Genomic DNA, 23,352 nt, shown 5'->3' on the forward strand with positions numbered 1-23,352 from the left:
TAGGACATCCAAGATGCTGTTTAATCTGGTCTGGAGGCAATATGAACTTCTACCTAGCTTTGGCATTCTTTTTAGTTGATTTTTGTTTAGTTACATGCCAATGTGCATGTTTACACTAATCATGTATAGCCATGGTCTTATAGACCTCTGAGGTCTTTCGTAAGACATTAATAAAATTCTCTTTTTCCCCCTCTCCAAAAAAGAAAATTGGCAAGTAAACAAGTTTCACAAGAAAATTAAGTGTAGAGGGTCTGGTTTCTGCCTACGATTTGGATAATTGTTAAGGCTGAAGTTTTGATTTCAGGTATTGGAAGACCACCAGGCACTATGGATCCAGCTGCTTTTGTTCTGCAGAAATTTGATGAACCAGAGAGGGAAGAGGTGCCACTATCCATACGATAATGCCTATGTTAAGCAAAGATCTAGTATTTGGGTCTTTAGTATTCTGGTGTCAGGATTATTGTTCTCTTTTACAGAGCCCTTGCATGGATTTCTCAACTATCCCTTGTCTGCAGATAGATATTTTATTAGCTCGAGGGGTTGATGCAGTCAGGCAAGTGACAAAGGAGGGCATTGATAAGGCTGCAAGCACATGGAATCAAGTCCGGAAGAGCCGCATGCAACTGACTGCAAAGGAAAGGGAGATATTGAAGCAAATTTGATGCTACTCTATCTTCTCTCAAAGCAAAGTTCTCTTACACCTGGCGATTTTGTGCTAGGCCCATCCATGCAAATGCCATTATTTTATGGGCATTGGATCATTGTCATGTACCCTCAACTTTAAGAAGTGCAGAAAAAGTGGCTTCCTTAGCACACAAATTTGGAAGCAGATAGTGTGGTGTCATGCCATTGTTATTTGTTAATCTTTGGGCTTACCCTTCAGCTCTTAGAAGTCCTCAAGAGATGCAAGCTAATCAAGGGCATTCGTTATCTCCTTAACAGAGAAAAGATGTTGATTATTCTTAACCTTACACATGATTCTCCAATCACAACAACATAATATGTGGCTTAATGAGAAACATTGTAGCTTCATGCCATTGGCTTTTCAACCAAGCACTATTGACTAGTTATGTGAATTCCTCTCTCATTGATCTCTCTCATGCACATTAGCTTGTTGTTGCTCTCGAGTTATATGTACTTTGTGCAAAATAAAGATGCTTCTAAACAATTTCCTCCATAGCACTTTCTTAATAATATTTTTCATATTATTGTTTGAATAGTTTCTTAAAGTCGTAAATGCTAATATTGGTTAGGAGCTATGAGTTTTATAAGAGATTATGGAATATTAACATAGTTGTCCATGAATATTAACATTGGCATGGGTGACATCTTGATCACTTAATTATGAATCATGGTGTGCAAGGCCCGATCCCTTTTGTGAAGGAGGTAAACAAAAGATCACTTCACTAGGTATCCGACTCTATCTGACCTTCTCAGATGCATTTCTATTGGCTACCCTATTTTTGTCAAGTTGACTACTTTGACTAGGACTTTGACCAGTTGCTACAAGGTTTATCAGACTTGTTCTTGCCTTGCTAGCTGTACTTCCAATCAGACCAATGTTTGGTGTGAAATCTAAAATTAAAATTGAGTGAAAGCTAGAGTTTTGTGAATTGCCAGCTGGCTATCAACTTGCAACCCTTGTTTCTTGTTGACTAGTTAATGTTTAACTTTGATTAGTCTATACCTTCTTGGGACATGTCTTAAGTCTTGAAGACCATGGGATAGGATGTGGGGATCCAAGCTCACAAGAGTCAATGGCTTTGGGTGTATAGGCATCTGCTAGAGGCAATGGCAATGGCTAGACATCTGCTAGAGGCTCGAGGCTTTGGCTGGCTAGACATCTACTAGAGGCTCGAGGCTTCTATGAAAGCGCCATTTAAGTGTGGCGTCCCAAACATTGTCCCTAAAGAGCCAATAAGAAGGTCAACAAGAAGCCAAGCAAAAGCCAGAACCGGGCCAACATACCTCCTCAAGAAGGAACCCCCAAAGCTTGACATTATTGTCTGTCCGAGTAATTGTCAGAAGGTCAAGATGCCTAAAATGAAACTCAAATCATCTGGGCTCCCAAGAATGATACACACGTGTTATTGCCGTCGCCTTGAAGCACCAAAGTTGCTGCTTCAATGGCTCAAATGGTGTGGTAGAACCCTAAGAACCTACATATTTTTGTTTCCAAATCTATCTCTTTTGGTCAACTCTCACACACCATGCAATATTACATGTGGCATTCCTATCTCACCACAATATCTTGCACCTCTAGGCGTAGTAATTATGATTAAGAGTGGAATCCACTTCAAAAATATAAGCATTAAGTTCCATTAGGTGTGGATTAGAGGGATAATTAATTATGATTAAGAGTGGAATCCACTCCAAAAATATAAGCATTAGGCTCTTTTAGGCATGGATTAGAGTGGGATAATTAATTTTTATTTATGCATTTTTTTTCATGCATTATTGAAATTGGCAGCGTAGAAGCTTGCAAAATCAACAAAAAATAGTTTAAAAATACTTAATCACTTGTACAACCACCATTAACAAAGCTTAATCATCCTTCATCAAGTCCAAGAAATCTTAAAGAACTCCAAAATTAGGCCAAATTTGCTCTTGAGTTAAGAGACACGAGCCTATAATTGCGTGAAAAAAGACCCGAGTCAAAGATGTGAGTCAACACACGTGAGCCTAGAGACGTGAGCCGTGAGCTTAGACATGTAAGTTGTGTTTGGACACCTACTGTGAGTTTGGAGGCATGAGTCATTAATAGCAACTAGACGTGAGTCTAGAGATAGGTATACCTAATATTGTACCACCTAATTATTACTGCCTTGAAGACTTGTAAAGACATATACCTACTCATGTCCTTTAAGGATTTTCCTGTCATATAATCTGTACCAACTACAATTTCCAAAGAAAATTTTTGTTCTTTGAAATTATTGGGGCATTCCATACAATTATGCCCACGAATAATTGCACGGTATTACCATCTCAATTGGTTCCTCCCTAAGAACCATACTAGTATAACAATACTCGATGACTCTGCCTTTGTAGAGAGAAGGAAACCCAAGAACAAGAGATCAGTCTTATGAATAACAAGACCCATACAAGCAGCAAACCGTCTTATAAACAACCATACCCATATAATCATAGAGATCTATGATCCTATGGATATTCTGAATATGCTACACCCATAGATTATGCCTCTTTATTTCAAGCCATGGTGCAACAAAGAGAAAGAGACCTCAATAACATGGTATGTAGGCCCTGCTAATGCTTTTGAAGGCCCACAATATATTGTGGAGTGTCCTCACAAAGATGCTACACCAAATGGACCGAGTGCTCCAAACACTTTGAATCTTATGGAATCTTATCCCAAATCCCAACATAATTCCTTATGGAGACACATGTTACAAGTGTGAATTTAACCATGCCTTGCAAGGATTGTCCCAATAGAGTGACACAATTGGCCCTAGTGTGGCAGACATATCAATTACCACATCAACGAGCTTTAATTTATTGTGTGTACAAGGATGACTTATTCATAGCCCCTCTTAATGCCATCTTAAGGCTCTAAGCCAAGATGAGGGCAACCGTTAAAAAGAAACATCCAAGGTTGCCAATAAGTAAAAAGCTCAAAGCTTCAACTTCAAAGTAGGCAACAAAAGAGCCTAAGGCGATAACCCCATAGTAGCCCCTAAAATTGCTAATGAACTAGAACCAGAGGTCTAAAAGAAAAAGATCTTAAAGAGCATGCCAAAATGTAATTCATGGTCAATTGGTAGGGATGATAATATCATGACTATCAAAAGTGGTTCAGACAAGAGTTATGAAGCTGCCTCTCTTATGGAGACAACAAGCAATCTCCCGCTCAAACCCACTCTTTCCAAAGACACGAAGCCTATAGATTATGGAAACATTCCAAAGAATCTCAAAGACTACCCCAAGCATTAAGGAAGGTACAAGTTGAACAGTCTTTGAGTCAACAATAAACCACGGACCCCATCTAAGTGTACGTATCATTGCCCCGATTCTAGATCAAATCATAAATAGTAAGGGCGCTTGAGAGCGTGCCAAAGGCCTTACACCAATAACCATCCTCCAAGTAGAGGCCACGGAAGGAGCCAATTTTGAAGCCTCTACCTCTTAAACCAATCCAACTAGACTACATAGTGCTTCAATCTTCAATGGGAGGAGAACGTTGGCCTTTCATGGGTCATCATAGTCACCATAACATTTTCTTTGAGGTGCTAGGGGTAATGACTTTATTATGTCCCCTTCAGAGGCACTTCCTCCTCCTCCGCCTCAGAGTAAGTACAAACCAAGTGAAGGTGAATATCACCCACATGACATAGCAGGCCTCCCACCCTTATTTTCCTCAAAATTTTGACTTAAGTTCTCTTTTATAAGGAAATTTTCAACTTTGGAGAGACTTATTTGATAGCTGCTTGTCTCATAAGTTCGAGTTCTGATAAGTTATCTTTTGCAAGGAAATTGTCAACTTTGGAGAGACCTATCTAATGGGTGGATGAATGGGAACCTAAGAGTCCACACAACTAAACTGAAACTTGTAGAGGATGAGGATGAGCCATACCACATTGAGCACCCTCCCTCCATAACCAAAACCAAAGGATAGCGAAAAGTTCCCATAAACAAGATGGGGCACTATTTTGAAAGCGAGGAAATGAACGTCATTCCTTTGTACCCATTGTATACAAAGAAATGACGGTCTCCGTGGTCTTAGATGATGGTGCTGGTGTCAATATAATTACTAAGGAATGTTGGGAGGCCTAGGAAATCCCACAACTTGTAGGAAAAAGCCTTATAGTAGTCAAGCTTGTTGGCCAATGGGAACACAACCAAACTCTTAGGCATATGCAAACCTTAAGACCTTCGGGCTAAGTTTCCACCACACATTCATAGGTGATGGATTTTCAGAGAAGAAGGTCATACACAATGATCCTAGAAAGGCTTTATAGGAGAGAAGCAAGGGCGGTTAATGATTGGGAAACCAATCACGTTTACGTACACAAAGGTAACCAATTCTTGAAGGTAAAGCTGAAAATAGGGAAGACTCGTCCCATGGGTTGATGCATTCTTGCTAATAAGTTTGGCGCAATTGTTGGAGATACTTTGATCAACATGTGCAAATATTGCAACACAAGTTATTGAACACTCTTCCACAAAAGCTTGGAACAAGGTTTATAAGATTGACATGATAAAAACAACTTCCCTATTCATGCTTAGTATTCAACATCCCTTTTGCAAGAAAATAATGACTTCGAACTAGGAGTAGCTAGTGATTTATCTAGTAAGGACTCTTTTGCATGGAAGGATCAACTTGTGTATCAACCACTGCCACTCGGCCAAGAAGGAGAAAACCACATAGAAAGCCTAAGAAGTATTTTTTCCTAGCATGGAAAGACTAAGAAGCCTAAGAAGTATCTTTGCTCCATGGACACAGATCTTCATTGTCTCCGCTATGTTGAGGTCGTGGGTTCACATGAGACCTACTCCGGAAAGTGGGAAGGTTACCACAGTACCCTTCAAGCCAAGTCAAGGGCCAATAAAAATGACAAGGAGCCCATGAGCTCCAAGAGCAAGTCAAGCTCTAGACATTTGCTTAGCAATGTTAAGACTGAGGCAGAGAGAAGGAAGGCAAAATCAAAGAGCTTGTCGAGCCTCAAGAGGAAGCTCTAAGGCAAGTGCTCAAGTATTTTTAGTCCTATAGCATGAGGGATGGAGTGGTACACATCAAGAAGGATCAAAGAAGCCCGAGACGAAAGCCTCATGCCTCTTATGATGGCCCTCACAATGTCAAAGAAGTAAACCCCATTGACCTTTGAGCAGAAATCCCCATGCCTCTTATGATGGCCCTGCCAAGGTCAAAGAAGTAAACCTCACTAGCCCAGGTGAAGAACCTAAACCAATTTTTAGTTACCAAGGACCTCACCCTTGAGCAAGAAGAAGAATCGGTAGCCTTCTAGCTCAAAGAATTTCATGATTTTTTTTGCCTGGAAATACATTGACATGAGGGGAATTTCTCCAAAAGTAGTTAAACACACCATCTCTCTACATGTAGGTGTAAAACTTTCTAAATAGAGAGCCTATCACATGAATCTCAAGTATAAACAAATGGTCAAAGAATAGATTCAAATGCTCATCGATGTAGGATTTGTGAATGAAATTAAGCGCACCAAGTGGTTGTCATGCGCACCAAGTGGTTGTCATCACTGATAGTTATTATTCCTAAAAATAATGGAAAGCTTAGAGTGTGTATTACCCTCATAAAGGTTAATGATGCCACAGTTCACAATCATTATCCCTTGTCTTACACGTTGGAAAGATTTTCTAGAACATAAGCTTATACCTTCTTGGATGGATTCTTAGACTACAACCAAGTGATGATTGATACAAAGATAACATTTGCTACGGAATGGGAACATATGCTTATTGCTCATCATGCCATTTGGCTTTACCTACCAATGCCCCCCACCACCTTCTAACACTTGATGTGAACACGGAAGATCCTTGAAATATTCATTGATGACCTATGCATGCACTCAAAATGGAAGGATCATATTGCTCATCTCAAGATAGTCTTTGTTTGATGCATCCCCTACTGCAAACCCATTCAAATGTCTAATGTTATCCTAGGACACATTGCCCATTAGAAATAGTATGTAGTCCATGTGGAAAATTGGATTGACTAATCACAGAGTGCAGCATAGCAGCTTATCCTTACCTTATTCATAGAATTATAACGGTATGTAGTTTGAAATAGTACGTTGTAGGATGCGATTAATTACACGTGTCTGCATTGTACATATTGCTTACAATTTGTTGATATTATGCATATATTTCCTAATGGTTTGTCATACACTTTCCACTAGTACATCGTAAAATAAATTCCAACTCATATATTTTCAAACAGTATGTTGTACAATTACACTTGTATGTGTAAAGTTATCAACGATACATCATACAAGTACACTTATATGCATACATATACAAACAAGATAAACAAGACATCATTTGGGATTTTCCTACTTGGATGTTGTTCATTTCAACTTTTCCACCTAACCGACTTATACATGATCCATTTCAACTTGTCTACTCGACCTATTTACACATGGTCCATTTTAACTTGTTTTACCCAACATACCTATACATTGTTCGTTTCAACCACCCAAGCTTATTTGTATGCAGATTGTTTCAACTTTCCCACTAGTTATTTGCATGCGACTGGTTTCACCTTGTGGAGCCAAACCTATTTGCATGCAGTTTGTTTCAACTTGTTAACCTAAACCTATTTGTATGTGGACTGTTTCAAACTTGTCCATGCATAGGTTGAATTGTACATGGTCATTTCCAATAGGATATTGCAAGTTCTAAATGGTATTAGAAGGTCAAAGAAAGGGAGTTCAAAAGCCAACAGTGAGTGGAAACAAGGCATCAAGAAGCAGGAGTTCTCCACATACATGAAAGGTGAGGAGAGGGAAAAAGTTCAAACTTGAGACACTAGAGTTTTCCCTTTAAAGGCTTAGAGAGGAGGGATCCTTTAAAATAAATAAATAAGTAAATTATATACACTTAAAATTCATGCATCATGAAGTATTCACAATAAAATCTCCATGTTTTACACAACTGGGAGGAGTTTTTTTCTCTACATAGTCTTGAACATTTTGGCCATGCACATAGTTTGGAGTTGTTGTGAACAAGGAAAGCTTGGTTGCTACTTGGCATGCTTATGCCAAGGTTAAGGACTTCTCACCCAAGCTCCCTTTTTGAGTGACAAATATTCAAAGAGTTAGTTGTTAGTTGTTATTATCAAGAGGCTATTTGCATGAAAACTACCCTTTGTACCCTAAAATGGTGTCCAAATCAACCACTTGATTATAGAGTGTAGAAAAATCATAAAAATTTAGCCATAATCTCCCTGCAATACGGACTAAATCTCAATCATAATCCACTAGCACTTGCCTAATGTCCAATCATAACATAATGTCCCAAGTAATCACCATCAAAGGCATATACCTTCCCATGCAACTCTTATGCTTTGATCACTATAAAGTTTCCATGGCATGCTCAATCAAGTAACATTTGGCTTCCATAGCCTCGGTAGCATGCTTGCAATGCAGTTGAGTTGTGTGTTGAAGGAGCACTTTATGCTTGGCGATCTCTCGGCCAAGCCTTCCCACCCTCATACCTACTCCGAATCTAGGCACAATTTGGGGACAAGTCTTCACATCCAATGTACCTAATCCCACTCCTTGCCTCTTTTCCAAAAGCACTCGTGTGACAAGGAGTGTTCATGCCATGCTCCCCCTGGGCCTCTCCTCCTCCAATGCCCAAGGCACCCTCACAAGCATACTAGGAATTAAAGTGAGAGTACAAGTGAGGTGTAGGTGGATGTAGCTTCATAAAGAGAAGGTCTCTCTTATGCCCCACTAAGCCAAAATCGTAACAAAGAGCACATTGTAAGAACACAACTAGTTTAGGAGGTATGAGCTCCCACATGCACATGGAAATACGCAATATATATGCCTAGAAGATGGCCTTAGAGACAACCACAAAACCATGCTATAGTCTAATATGGTCCTAGTCAGATGATATGATTAGTTGGCCATTTTGGACCAAGTGTCATGGGTTAGTGGACATGGCTATTGAGATGTATGTCCATGCCAACCTTGGGTACTATATATAGACTAGTTTGATAGCCTTAGTTCATCATTGAGTTATTGTGTTTAAGTAATCTTGCAAGCAAGATATCCTTTGTCCAAATTTTGTTTAGATCGCCATAGTCAGAGCACATGGGTGGCCATCAGTTTGTAATCAAAGTTTGCAAGCAGTAATAATGTTTACTCTCCATTTCTTTCTATAATTGAGTGCTTTTTTATTGTGTTGATCATGCTTCCATTATTGTGTTTTCTTACATGAGGACATTGTGTTGATCCTGCTTGTGTTTCCTTAAATGTGGACATTATGAGGTGGCATGTCCCAGAGTTTTAAAATGTTATCAATATAAAGATATTGGATTAAGGTATAAGAAGTTTGAATTTTGGTAGTTTTAACGGTAACATCCACATCTCATTCTATCCATAGTCGAGAGGGATTTTATAGGTTGTTGTTGACAGTTAAGTACATTGTCTTCTTGACAATTATATTGAAAGCTCTCAAGCAAGGCAATGTAGTTCTTCGTTTGATGATTTAGAGATTAATTTTCCTTTACTCCTTGCTTCTATCATTTTAAGCAAGGAAGATCCATGGAGGGGTCCAGAGAAATGTTAACACAGCAATCAGAACGAGAGAGGTAATCTCAATTCCTCATCTTATGTATTAAAGTGATACAAATGTGGTTTGTTGGTTATTACTTTCCCTGTTTCAAAACCTTGTCAAATGATCTTGAAGTGGACCTATCCCTCTATTATTTATCCCATGCGCTTTTTACTTTTTTATGTATAAATATATTTTGTGCTCGTACAAGTAGATATACAATGAAGTGCCTTAAAGTGAGACGCATGAAAAAATTCTCTTGACTTGTGACATTAATTTAAAAGTTATTCACCTTCTTTTAATAATTGTGAGATTTTATGGTGAAGAGATTATTATTGAAGAGATTTTATGGTGAAGAGATTATTACTGAAAGGGTTCGTTGTGTGGGCGAGATTTGAATGGGTGCCACTATTATAAGGACAACCTATTGTGCTTGCACCTTTTCAAGGGGAATCTAAGCGATGGGTCATACCATTAGGCTTTTGCCCCACCATGCCCCCCCATCTAGAGATGCAAGTGGAAGGATGTCACAAGGCTATGGTACATGCAGACATGATTTTTCCACCAATGGGTGAGTATTTACGTTTAGCCAATTAAAAGAAGAATGGTAAACCAATGAGCTTACCCATTAATGTGATTAGCTACTAATGACATGTTTTTGCACCAAGTATTGTAGCCATGTAATTTATTAAATTCTCTTTAGTATGACTTCGAAGTATGAATGAGGCATAGCTAGTAGGAATCAATCTCAAATAATTTTCTTTTTCTCTTTTTTTTCCTTTTTTTTTGTTATAGTGCATTCAAGTGATCTACAGGCTTGTGTAATGATCTGGAAGGATTTCCTATGGTAAATAGTAGCGATGGATTTGTCACCGGTTATCTTATCTAGCACTACAATCTTCTTGGGCGATTACAGAGAGAGAAGTGCATCTATTTTGGTATGCTTCTGTACTCACATGGTTCACCACCCAGGCTGGTCAAGACCTGGGTAGGTTTTTGCCACGTGAGCCGTCCTTTGAACACTCCCCGCTAGCTGTTGCAACCGAACTTCCCTTAGAAAAACACATATACCAAATGCTCCCTCCAGCATTCTAGCGTAAGACAGTCATTTAAGAAAATAGGGTTTCTATGCAAGATTTCAGTTTTGATTTTCTTTTGAATACAATGGGTATATATTAAATCCATATCCCAATACTTCTAGATCACAGGTCTAAAATTCCAACAAAATTTCCTGAATTCTATAACCTTGATCCTCAAATCAGAAAATCAAGGGTCTTAACTTGATTTCAGATTCGGTGGGTGATTTGAGTGAAATTTTCCTGAACTGGTCACATCGTCTTTTCTTGAAAGTGACGAAGGAGATTAAGTCTTGGTCATAGTCTGATTCAGGGTTTGAGTCTAGAAAGGTTCTCCTTGAACTAACTTTCTTGAAGGGTAATATTTCAATTACTACTTTACTAAATTTCAATCATTGAGTATTTTGCTTAACTGATTTAAAACTAATCATGAATTCCTATGAGGAATAAATTAATCATTTATCTAAAATTCCAACTTCGATAGTTTTTCTGAATTTTCTGATTACCATCCTAGAGAATATGAACGGTAGAATTTTCTCTCACAAAGTATTTACTTATTCATTTACCAATATTCATGGATTTAAACATAGGATTAAAGAGAACTCTTATTTTGATATAAAAATTTTGTATGCATCTATTTATGCATAAAAATCAATATTGGTGAAAGTAACACTTTTATAATAAAAAAATTCTTTTATGCATCATTTTATGCATAAAAATCAATATTAGTGAAAGTAACACTTTTATACTAAAAAAAATCTTTTATGCATCATTTTATGCATAAAATCAATATTGGTGAAAGTAACACTTTTATAATAAAAAAATTCTTTTATGCATCATTTTATGCATAAAAATCAATATTGATGAAAGTAACACTTTTATAATAAAAAAATTATTTCCAATATGCATCTTTCTATGCATAGAATTTAAATCTAATGAAAATCTCTCTTTTATAATTAAAAAAAATAACCAATATGCATCTTTCTATGCATAGAATTTAAATCTAATGAAAATCACTCTTTTATAATAAAAAAATAACCAATATGCATCTTTCTATGCATAGAATTTAAATCTTAATGGAAATCACTCTTTTATAATAAAAAAATAACCAATATGCATCTTTCTATGTATAGAATTTAAATCTAATGAAAATCACTCTTTTATAAAAAAAAAAAAACCAATATGCATCTTTCTATGCAATGGAAATCACTCTTCTATAATAAAAAAATAACCAATATGCATCTTTCTATGCATAGAATTTAAATCTAATGAAAATCACTCTTTTATAATAATAAAAAAATAACCAATATGCATCTTTCTATGCATAGAATTTAAATCTAATGAAAATCACTCTTTTATGATAAAAAAATAACCCATATACATCTTACTATGCATAGAATTTAAATTTTAATGAAAATTACTCTTTTATATTAAAAAAATTAACCAATATGCATCTTTCTATGCATAGAATTTAAATTTTAATGAAAATAATACTTTTATAATAAAAATATTTCTACTATGCATTTTTTTATGCCTAGAATGAAAATAACACTTTTAGAATACACAAATGGCGGGGATTACTCTTTTTGAATAATAAAAGATAAAACTTATTTCACAAAAATTTAAGAAAATTTCACCATAACCTCCTTTGTATGACTGACCATTTTTCAACTTTTTTCTATCCTCAAGTTACTTAAAAATTATCCCAAATGGTTTAAAGCATTCTAAACTAATCAAATTCCACTTTTAAAAGAGAAACAATATGAAAAGTTTAATTCTAACAATTTGATTACTTATCTAGGATAAAGAAAGGCCGAATGTAAGAATGAAGAGAGAGGGAAAGCCTTTCCACCAACAAGGCATAACATCATTTTTTCATTTTAAAGAAAACAAAAATTAGAAAACCATTAAAAGGAATAAAGAAAAAGTAGGATTTCTAACTTACATGAATTTCTGTGAGCTTTCCTTTGGCTTGATGGTTTGAGGGATCTACTCTTGTTTGCAACAAGAGTGGCCACCAATTCTTTTGAAGAGGGAAAGGTCAAAAACTAATGAATTATCAATAAATTAACTATTTTTGGCTCTGGGGTGAGGCTTCTATTTATAGGAAAAAGTGAGCTTCTAACCAAGCAAACTGATTCTAGAATTTTCCAGATCAGTTTGGTCAAATTTTAACTAATTTTTTATCAATTTAGCTTACTTTTTGAAACTAGACTTGAATTAGAAGAGAGGAGAGATGAAATATCTCAATATTTGAGAATTTAAAACTCCACCACACATGTGAAATAGGCGCCTCCTTCATGAGGGGGAATCCCCACTCTGAGAGAGGTGACAAAATTTTATTTTTTTAGTATTTCCTTTGGTCTTTAGTCCACTCTTCATCTTATATGTGAGTATTTACTCATTTTTGGGGGGATTTTCTTTATTTATTCAATTTATCTCCTCTATACATTTGGATGAATTTGATTGGCCCCTCAAAACCTTAATTTAAAATTTTCAGAAAATCAGGACCCTTAGGACAAGGCCTTTTAAACAGATTATAATTTATTTCTAATGCACCTTCTGAAAATCTTTTTGAACTTCTATTTCGGGGAAATTTATTTTAATAAGAAGAGATATTTTTCCATCCAAAAATATCTAAAATCTGAATAACCTCTCTATAGAACATTTTCTCTCTTTAAGCTAAAATAGGTAGAAACAAGATCTTTTATTATTCTGAAGAGGGAATTGATTACAAGGGAAGATACTGGACATCTTGAGGGGCTGGGGAGGAATCTTACGTTCTCTCCCACTTGAAAAACGCGAGATATCCTCATCTCGCAAACTGGGGATAATCCTACAAAAGTTTGACTTCTTTCTCTAAGGTGGCATCTTCAAAAGGATAGAACTTCCATTTAATCAATAATTCTCTCATAATGCTATTCTTGAGAACCTTTTCTCGAACATAAAGGATTTCTTCAGGTTGGAGTTCCATCTGCCCTTGGGTTGAAGAAGTTAAGATTTCATCATCAAGCACATGATTCGGGCTTGGTATATACTTTTTAAGAAGGCTGACATGAAATACATTATGTACTTTAAGATGAGGAGGCAGAAGAAGTTCGTAGGCTAAGTCACCTACTTTCTTTGTAATCAGATATGGCCCATAATATCTGGGGGATATCTTCTTGTACTTCCCAAGAGATAGAGAACTTCTTTTGGGGCGTACTCGAATGAAGACCATATCTACTTCTTCGAATTTTCTGTCTGTCCTCTTCTTATCTGCATACTGCTTCTGTCTATCTTGGGCAGTTTTTATATCTTTGTGAATTGACTGCATCTGCTGCTCCATAAACATCTGTCTGGACATCTTGACCCTAATCAATGGGTCGGACCAAGTTAATGGAGTTAAGTAATCTTGTCCATACAGAGCTTTGAAAGGGCTCATCCCAATACTTCGGTGATAAGAAGCATTGTAGGCAAACTTGACTAGGTGCACATAGCTTAGCCACTTCTTGGGTTCCTTGCCCACCCCACAACATGACTGAAGTATATCTTTGATTACTTTGGTTTACCCTTTCTATTTGACCATCGGTCTCAGGGTGGTAAGCTGTGCTGAGATCCAAGAAAGTCCCTACTGCTTTAGAAAATGCAGTCCAGAATCTTGACGTAAACTTGGGATCTCGATCACTTACTATTCTCCTGGGTAGGCCATGCAATCTGAAGATTTCCTTGAGGAACACTCTGGCCACATCCACTGCAGTGTAGGTTTCTTTTACTGGAATCAGATGGGTAACTTTGGTTAGTTTATCAACTACCACAAAGATGGAGTTGTAGCCTGATTGCACTGAAGGTAATCCAGTAACAAAATCCATACTGATACATTCCCACTTCAACTACCGCGAAGATGGAGTTGTAACCTGATTGCACTGAAGGTAATCCAGTAACAAAATCCATACTGATACATTCCCACTTCATCTGGGGGATGTCTAATGGATGTAACTTCCCAGGCATTTTTACTCTCTCGTGACTTTTTGTTGATAAGTCAGACACATTGATGTACATGATTAAGTATATCCTTTTTTAGACCAGGCCAAAAGAAGCTTTTCTTCACAGACATGTAGGTTTTGATGAAACTTGGATGTCCTCCAATAAAGCTGTCATGGGCTTCATTCAGAATTTGTCCCTTAGTTCCCTCATCATTGGGAATGTATATCCTGCGATTATAATACATAATTCCATCATCCAGGCTGTACCCTTGAACTCGGTTCAACTCCTGTGGAGTTTTGCTTTCCTGCATAAGTAGGGTAGCAATAGGGCCAAAGAATCTATCCTACATGATCTTCTCTCTTGCTTCAATAATAAAAGGATTTGACACTACAGTAATTGCAAGCAAGGAGGCTTTTCTACTGAGGGCATCTGCTACCACATTTTCTTTGCCTGGGCGGTACTTGATTTCAAAATCAAATTCCTGCAGGGTTTGCATCCACCTTCTTAGGTGCATGTTGAGATCCTTCTGAGTGAAGATCCACTTTAAGCTCTGATGATCTGTCATCAAAGTGAATCTTTGACCCAGTAGGTAATGTCTCCATAACTTCAGGGCATATACTACTGAAAGTAGTTCTAGGTCGTGGTGGACAACATAATTTCTCTCATGCATTTTGAGTTTTTGGGATTCATAGGCCGCTGCATGACCTTCCTGCATGAGTGCACCTCCCAGGGAAAAACCACTGGCATCAGTTTACTACCTCAAAGGGTAGAGAGAAATCTGGCAACTTCAGAACGGGATTGGTTACCAAGGCGGTCTTTAGCTTATCAAAAGCACTCTGGCACCTAGCAGACCATTGAAACGCGATATTCTTCTTGCGAAGATTAGTCAGGGGGGAAGCTATGAGAGCATACTTTAGTATAAAAATTCTATACCAACCAGTCAATCCCAAGAATCCTCTGACTTCTTTCACTGTCTTTGGTTCAGGCCAATCTATGACTGCTTGGACTTTTGCGGAATCTGGAGTGGAATCTGGAGAAATTCCATCTTTGGATACCAGAAAGCTCAAGTATTTAACATGGTCGGCAGAGAAAGTGTATTTGCTCTTTTTTGCAAAGAGTTGGTGCTTCCTTAGAATCTCAAGAACTTTTCTGACATGAGCTTCATGGTCAGTTGCGTTCTTTGAGTAAATTAGAATATCATCTTTCTATGTATAGAATTTAAAATTTAATGAAAATCACTCTTTTATAATAAAAAAATAACCAATATGCATCTTTCTATGCATAGAATTTAAATCTAATGAAAATCACTCTTTTATAATAATAAAAAATAACCAATATACATCTTTCTATGCATAGAATTTAAATCTAATGAAAATCACTCTTTTATAATAAAAAAATAACCAATATGCATCTTACTATGCATAGAATTTAAATTTTAATGAAAATCACTCTTTTATAATTAAAAAATAACCAATATGCATCTTTCTATGCATAGAATTTAAATTTTAATGAAAATAACACTTTTATAATAAAAATATTTCTACTATGCATTTTTCTATGCCTAGAATGAAAATAACACTTTTAGAATACACAAATGGTAGGGATTACTCTTTTTGAATAATAAAAGATAAAACTTATTTCACAAAATTTAAGGAAATTTCGCCATAACCTCCTTTGTATGGCTGACCATTTTTCAAATTTTTCTATCCTCAAGTTACTTAAAAATTATCCCAAATGGTTTAAAGCATTCTAAACTAATCAAATTCCACTTTTAAAAGAGAAACAATATGAAAAGTTTAATTCTAACAATTTGATTACTTATCTAGGATAAAGAAAGGCTGAATTTAAGAATGAAGAGAGGGGGAAAGCCTTTCCAACAAGGCATAACATCATTTTTTTATTTTAAAGAAAATAAAAATTAGAAAATCATTAAAAGGAATAAAGAAAAAGTAGGATTTCTAACTTACATGAATTTCTGTGAGCTTTCCTTTGGCTTGATGGTTTGAGGGATCTACTCTTGTTTGCAACAAGAGTGGCCACCAATTCTTTTGAAGAGGGAAAGGTCAAAAACTAATGAATTATCAATAAATTCACTGTTTTTGGCTTTGGGGTGGAGTAGAGTAACAGTGTATAAAACACTATTAAGCTTCTACAAAGGAGGAGGCTTCTATTTATAGGAAAAAGTGAGCTTCTAACCAAGCAAACTGATTCTAGAATTTTCTAGATCAGTTTGGTCAATTTTTAACCATTTTTTGGTTAGGTTAGCTTACTTTTTGGAACTAGACTTGAATTAGGAGAGAGGAGAGATGAAATATCTCAATATTTGAGAATTTAAAACTTCACCACACATGTGAAATAGGCGCCTCCTTCATGAGGGGGAATCCCCACTTTGAGGTGTCAAAAATTTATTTTTTTAGTATTTCCTTTGGTCCTTAGTCCACTCTTTATCTTATGTGAGTATTTACTCATTTTTGGAAGGATTTTCTTTATTTCTTCAATTTATCTCCTCCATACATTTGGATGAATCTGATTGGTCCCTCGGAACCTTAATATAAAATTTTCAGGGACCCTTAGGATAAGGCCTTTTGAACAGATTATAATTTATTTCTAATGCACCTTTTGAAAATCTTTTTGAACTTCTGTTTCGGGGGAATTTATTTTAATAAGAAGAAATATTTTTCCATCCAAAAATATCTAAAATCTGAATAATCTCTCTCTAGAATATTTTCTCTCTCTAAGCCAAAATAGGTAGAAACAAGATCTTTTATTATTCTGAAGAGGGAATTGATTACAAGGGAAGATACTGGACATCTTGAGGGGCTGGGGAGGAATCTTACAAGCCGTCTCTTTGCTCTACCTCTTGCATAGAGAGCTATGTAACCATAACCAAGAGATTATTGCCTTGTATGTTTGCTATATCCTCTTCCCATCGTTACAGCGCTACATGTTTGCTTGGAGAACGAAGTGGAGAGAGCACAAAGAATCATTTGTGCTGCGTAGGAGGTAGAGCAAGGAGATGGTTAAAAACCTTAGTCTTAGACACCTACAATAATACGTACTAGAATAATTAATAGAGAAAGACTGACTTTTTTATTGGGAACAATAATTATATATATTAATATTAACAGCCCTTTACAAAAAGTCTATATCAGAGACGTAACAGAGACACCTATTATGTATATTAGATTTACATCAAAGACTTAGTCCCATTTTCTATTCATCAGATTACATACTAGGTCTCGCATTTCATCCTCCCATACAAAGAAAGAGTTTCCCCCATGAGAAGTGGAATCCCAACTGCATACAGACAATAAGAAGCACATTAGAGGTGTATCCCTTGAAGCACATTAGACTTAGTCCCATTTTCTATTCATCAGATTACATACTAGGTCTCACATTTCATCCTCCCATACAAAGAAAGAGTTTTCCCCATGAGAAGTGGAATCCCAACTAGGGGTTTTCCAGGGAGGCCAATATTTTCGACGTTGGCCTCCTTACCAAGGGGTTTTCCACCAAGGCCATGAAGATCTTGAGGGTTTTTCAGTTTTTAATTAAAGTAATGGTTTCGTGACTACTTATAGAGAGCTTGCAATACGCATTTGTCTTTCTGAACGATAATATGACAAGCCAATTGCTGTTGGCAAGAGAGCGCCTGCTGCCTGCATTTCCCACGCCTCCCCTTACTGTCAAGCTCTACGTTTCACTCTCTACCGACACTCTGTACACCTCCCACTCCCAAGCCTTTCCCCCTTTCCAACACAGCTCCCATGGAATCCCCTCCCTGCAAAAGCACTCTCTCTGTAACCTGAGAGCTGATTTTAGGGCTTCTGCAGGTCTCAGGGTTTCCGCAGATATTCAGGTTTCTTCATCCACCAGTGGGAGTCATGAACCCAAGGACAGTGGCTTTGACAGGAAGAAGCTTGCTGTTTTTGTCTCCGGAGGTGGTTCCAACTTCCAGACCCTCCATAAGGCCTCCCTCATGAACAAGATTTATGGAGACATTGCTGTAGTGGTCTCAGACAAGCCTGGTACTGCTGTAAATTTTCCTTCAAATTTGCAGTTTCACGGTTTGAAAATATAAGAATTGAGGGCATTTTAGTTTCACTTAGGTTAATTGTGTGTTTCTACTTGTAAATCTGAGTGAGTCCATCATGCTCCTGGATACTCCCAAGACAACATCCTGGAGGTCTTTCCGCACTGTGACATCCCCTTTGGCTTCTAATTAGTTGCCCGCAACTTGAAAAGCTTTTAGATAGGTCCGGGTAAGTCTACCCATTTGACGAGATACCTACGATCAAGCTTACCACCATGAGCAGCTTTTCATTCCTTGTGAAAGACAATCTGTGCAGACTGCAGTACCTCTTTGAGTTCGTCCACCTCAGGTTGGTCCTCCATCACCGGTTCCACCGGCTCAGGACCGACATACCGCTTCAAGAGATTGACATGAAAGGCATTATGTATTCGCCGATGATTTGGTAACACCAATCGAAAAGCGACGTCATTGATCTTTTCCAACATTTGAAATGGTCCATAATATTTGCAAGAGAGCTCTGGATACATGTCCTCTTTTCTTGTCCTCTTACAAAGGGATTTTTAACAAAGCCCAATGCTTATCTGCAACTTTCTTATGCTTTTCTTGGGACCTTTGTATGGCTGTCCTGACCTGTGAAAGGCATTGTCCAAATCCTTGATGTACTCATCTGTTGCAAATATTTCATCCTTCGTGCAGAGGATATTAGTCGCTCTTGAGATCAATTCGGCTTAAGCAAGCTATATCTTCGAGTTTGCCCAGAATATCATCGATGCGTGGAATTGGAAATCTGTGCTTTATCGTTACCTTGTTAAGGGTACGATAATCCACACACATTTTGTATGTACCATCTTGATTGAGAGGGACAATTTTGAGGGCAATCTTAAACAATGCTTCTTGCCACCATAATACCTCGATCATCTTGAGCATGAGTTTTGGAGTTTATGGTAGAGTTTGCAACCCATTCTTAGTTTCACAAGTGCAAAAGTTAGACGTGGAGGAGGGTGCTTTCCTTCATAGCCCTAGTGGGATGTGAATAGTTTCCATAGGCAGACTTTTGTAGACACCGTTGAGTTTGCATAAAACATAGAAATAAAGTACAAACTGGACACAATCTAGTTTGCACCAAGATTTTATAGGAGTCCAGTGCTAATAAAGTATAGTCCTAGGTCCAGTCATAGGTATCTGGTGCTTCTAGCTCCAAGCTTATGGAGATTAAAGCCAAGTTGATGCTAACTAAAAGACTAAGGAAGTCAGTACAAGGGGTTCCTTGTCTAAGTCTGAGAGGCAACAGTATTGAATGGAAAAGTGATGCTATTATAGCCACATGCTACACTTTCAGCAGGCATACCCAAGTGTTTGCTTTGCCTTGGGATTAAAAAATGCTCATTTGATAACCAGTAGGACCTAATGTAATCTTTCACTTTTAATGCTTTGGCCATCAATCAAAAGTAAAAGCTAACCATACTTGGTGATGGTATCTTAATGTTGCAGCTTGCAAAGCATGTGACTATGCAAAAAACAATAATATTTCAGTGATTGAGTATCCAAAAAGTACAGTTGCAAAGGCTGGGCTCTCTCCAACTAAGCTTGTAGCTGCTCTCAGGTGCAGTCTCTCATAGGTTGGATGCTTGTTTTCAGAATTTGTCTGATTTGCTTGCGTTCATCATCCTTAGCCTATTTTTTTAAAAAAATTTCTGACAGTGTAAAAATGTCAGCATCTTGTTTCTTTTATAGCCTATTTATTTGCCTTGGATCATAGGCTAGATTACGCTAGGCAAGTAGTTGTCCCCATGTGGGCCCTCATTAATGGTACTTGCCTAGCGTAATCTATGATCCAAGGCAAATAAATAGGTTATAAAAGAAACAAGATGCTGGCATTTTTACGCTACCAGATTTTTTTTAAAAAAAGGCTAAGGATGATAAACGCAAGCAGATCAGACAAATTTTGAAAATAAGCATTCAGCCTGTGAGAGAGATTACACCTGAGAGCAGCTACAAGCTCAGTTGGAGAGAGCCCACCCTGTGCAACTGTACTTTTTGGATACTCAATCACTGAAATATTATTGCTTTTTGCATAGTCACATGCTTTGCAAGCTGCAACATTAAGATACCATCACCAGGTATGGTTAGCTTTTACTTTTGATTGATGGCCAAAGCATTAAAAGTGAAAGATTACATTAGGTCCTATTGGTTATCAGATGAGCATTTTTTAATCCCAAGGCAAAGCAGACACTTGGGTATGCCTGCTAGAAGTGTGGCATGTGACTATAATAGCACCACTTTTCCATTCAGTACTGTTGCCTCTCAGACTTAGACAAGGAACCCCCTGCACTGACTTCCTTGGCCTTTTTTTTTTTTTTCCCGGAAAAAAGATCCTTCTATTAGTTAATGAGAAAACGCCATATGGCTACAAAGCTCACCTCGCAAGGAGGGATAAAACACAATGAACACCTGAGCTCCCCCCCGTGGCTGGCCGCTCTCTGGGGGGGGCTACCTAGTAATACATGAAGGAGGTGAGAAAAGCCAAACTGGCGGCCGATAGTGCCAAATGACATCCTCGTCCCTCGCGGTGAGGAAAGGGCCAGGCTGCCAAGTGCGGAGGAAAGCCTTGCGGCGCCCTCTCATGCGATCCGAGTCTCCCTGGAGTTTCCCCCAGTGTCCTCTCAAGGTGTGGATGATGTCCACCCAGAGGGCCTGTATGACCTCCGCCGGTGGAGTCGTCTGGTGGTCAATGGCCTCCCTGCATCGGGCTCTCCATATGTGCCAGGCCGTCATGCTGCTGATCAACTCCCATCTCTGCCCGACCCCCTCCTGAGAGGCTGCCGAGGAGAAGTCTGGCGTCGGAACCACCGCCATCGCCCTGTCAGAGACCTAGATGGTCACACTGCCAGGAGCGTCCTCATATCCAAGTGCAGGGCCGCTATCCGTGGCCCAAGCTACCGCACCCCATGTCACCAACATCTCCCCTGGAGAACCTGCAAAAACCATCCTGAGAGCGCGCTGCCAGACCTGCTGTGCCTGTGGGCAATCCCATAAGCAGTGCCGCTGTGACTCCTGTGCATGATCGCACCGAGGGCAGGACGCTGGGTGTCTACCAAAAGCAAGCCAAGCCCCCACAGCCAATCCTCTATGCGCTGTGAGCCAGAGAAAAAGTGTCACCTTCCGGGGACGGAAGCTGGCCCAAAGGCGCTGCCAGAAGTCCCTAAGAAAGGCAGGGGAGAGCCCCTGTCGCCGCCAATGCTCGGCCGCTGCCGGGGTGCTCTCTATCCTGTGTCTCTGAATCCGCCGCCCCAGCCTCGCTGTGTACTGAAAAAAGGGAATGGCAGGGCTGGTAGGGGCCGAGTAGGGATCTCGCCAAAACCACTCCCCTGGGTCCCACTGAAGGCGAACAAGAGGCTTGCTGTCCCAAGCCCAGAGTCTCCAAGAACAATCCTCCCCTATCGAGGCCGGTGAGGGGTCTACATACCACTGTCTCTGATGAAAGCCGACCACCCGAACCCTCTGAAGGATACAACCCTGGAACCCATCCAAATCTAGTCGTGACCTCTGAAGCTGGCCACCCTCTCCCACCTCGAAAGTGAGTGGGGCGACTCTCTCCGCTGTGCCGCAGACCGCTAGGAGGATCTCATGCCGAGTAAAGACACCCATCCACTGTGGAGGTGAAGGGTCTTGTACTGGGGTCCTCCACTCCCGGGGGATGGCCGCCTCAATATCCTGTCTCATCAACTCTCTGCCCCTCATCCCACTGAGTCTCCTCTCCTGAGCCTCTGGAGGCAGCTGCTGAAAACATATCCAGTCGTCTAGGGACTGGGCTGGGCCGGAGCTCAACGGGCCCCACGACACGTGAGACCGCGAGCCAACCATATGGCCACTGGGGAGACGAATCAAGGGGTTCCAGATCAATGGCTGCCTCAGGCGCTCCTCATCGGTGCCCGGGGGAGTCTGGAAGAGTGCCGGCCTCAGATGCGCCCAGGCCCTCAGAAGGCTGGCTGCAAAACGCTCCTCGAAGCCAAGGCCCACTCCTCTGGAGCGCTGCTCCGTAAAGATCCACCTGATGCTGGGGTTCCAGGGGCCGCTAAGAGACGGAGTGCGGCTGAGCATCCTGGAAACAAGAAGCTCCTTCCACGGCTCAACACCTGGCAGGAGACCACGAACTACCAGCTTGCCAAGCAAAGCTCGGCTTTGGCAAATAGGATCTACAATGCCCAGGCCGCCTCTCTCCCTCGGCTGAGTGATCACAGCCCATGCCACCTTTGCCCTAGCGGGTCGCCCATCGCCTCCGGACCAAAGAAAGTTCCTGATGAGCCTCTGCACCTGGCCAATGCACGCCCGAGAGAAGGCCCAGCAGGAAGTGATGTACCACATGGTAGCGAGCAGAACCTGGTTGGCCACCACTACGCGGCCAGCCAGAGATAAACGAGCAGTACTCCAATACAGAAGCTTCTTCCGAATGCTCAGAAGAAGGGGGGCTATCTGCTGCTCCGGAGAAATATCAATGCCCACATAGCAGCCCAAATAACGCACTGTAGTGCCGGGGGGCAGCCACTGAAAACCATCAACTGGCCTCCAAGTCGGGGGGGGCATAGAACTGACCCACAGCCCACACGACTTGTGCCAGTTGATCAAAGCGCCCGAGGCTCTGCAAAACCTGTCCATGGCTGAGGCGAAGCGGCGGAGGTTCTCCTCACCTCCCTGAAGATAGACAGCAGTGTCATCCGCAAACTCCGAGTCTAGGAGCTCCTCCGAGGTGCGGATGGGAAGCTGGAGGCCCCTCAAACCTGTATCCTGTGCCGTCAAGAAGGTGCTCATGGCCTCCGCCACAAAAAGAAAAAGAAAGGGCGCCAAGGGGCACCCCTGCCGCACCGAGCGCGAAAGCTGGAACCTCTCTCCGCACACACCCTGTATCAGCACCTGGCTATGAGCCGAAGTGTAGAGTGCAGATACCCCACGGATCCACTGAGGGGGGAAGCCCATCCTCTCCATAGTGCCTTCCAAGAAGGCCCAGTC

At 39.7% G+C, this 23,352-nt stretch overlaps 2 protein-coding genes across 6 annotated transcripts in view; both read left to right on the forward strand.

Annotated features, from left to right (window-relative positions):
• LOC147621380 (peptidyl-tRNA hydrolase, mitochondrial-like) overlaps positions 1-1,167 on the forward strand; it is a 40,049-nt gene extending 38,882 nt beyond the window's left edge. For both annotated transcript variants that reach the window (XM_086824128.1, XM_086824129.1), the window contains exons 7-8: positions 305-381; positions 516-1,167. In XM_086824128.1, the coding sequence (XP_086680254.1) occupies positions 305-381; positions 516-662 (224 nt within the window). In that variant the 3' untranslated portion in view covers positions 663-1,167. The remainder of the gene's footprint in view (positions 1-304; positions 382-515) is intronic.
• Positions 1,168-17,851: 16,684 nt separating this feature from the next.
• Positions 17,852-23,352, forward strand: part of LOC147621381 (Formyl transferase) — a 48,051-nt gene continuing 42,550 nt past the window's right edge. For all 4 annotated transcript variants that reach the window (XR_015269817.1, XR_015269819.1, XR_015269818.1 and 1 more), the window contains exon 1: positions 17,852-18,340. Coding sequence is in view for 1 of the 4 variants with exons in the window: in XM_086824130.1 (XP_086680256.1) it covers positions 17,932-18,340 (409 nt within the window). In the remaining 3 variants the exon portion in view is untranslated. The remainder of the gene's footprint in view (positions 18,341-23,352) is intronic.

Source organism: Cibotium barometz, chromosome 30 (genome assembly GCF_041138505.1).
Source record: "Cibotium barometz isolate CiBa-2024 chromosome 30, ASM4113850v1, whole genome shotgun sequence".
In the NCBI taxonomy this organism is placed as follows: domain Eukaryota; kingdom Viridiplantae; phylum Streptophyta; class Polypodiopsida; order Cyatheales; family Cibotiaceae; genus Cibotium; species Cibotium barometz.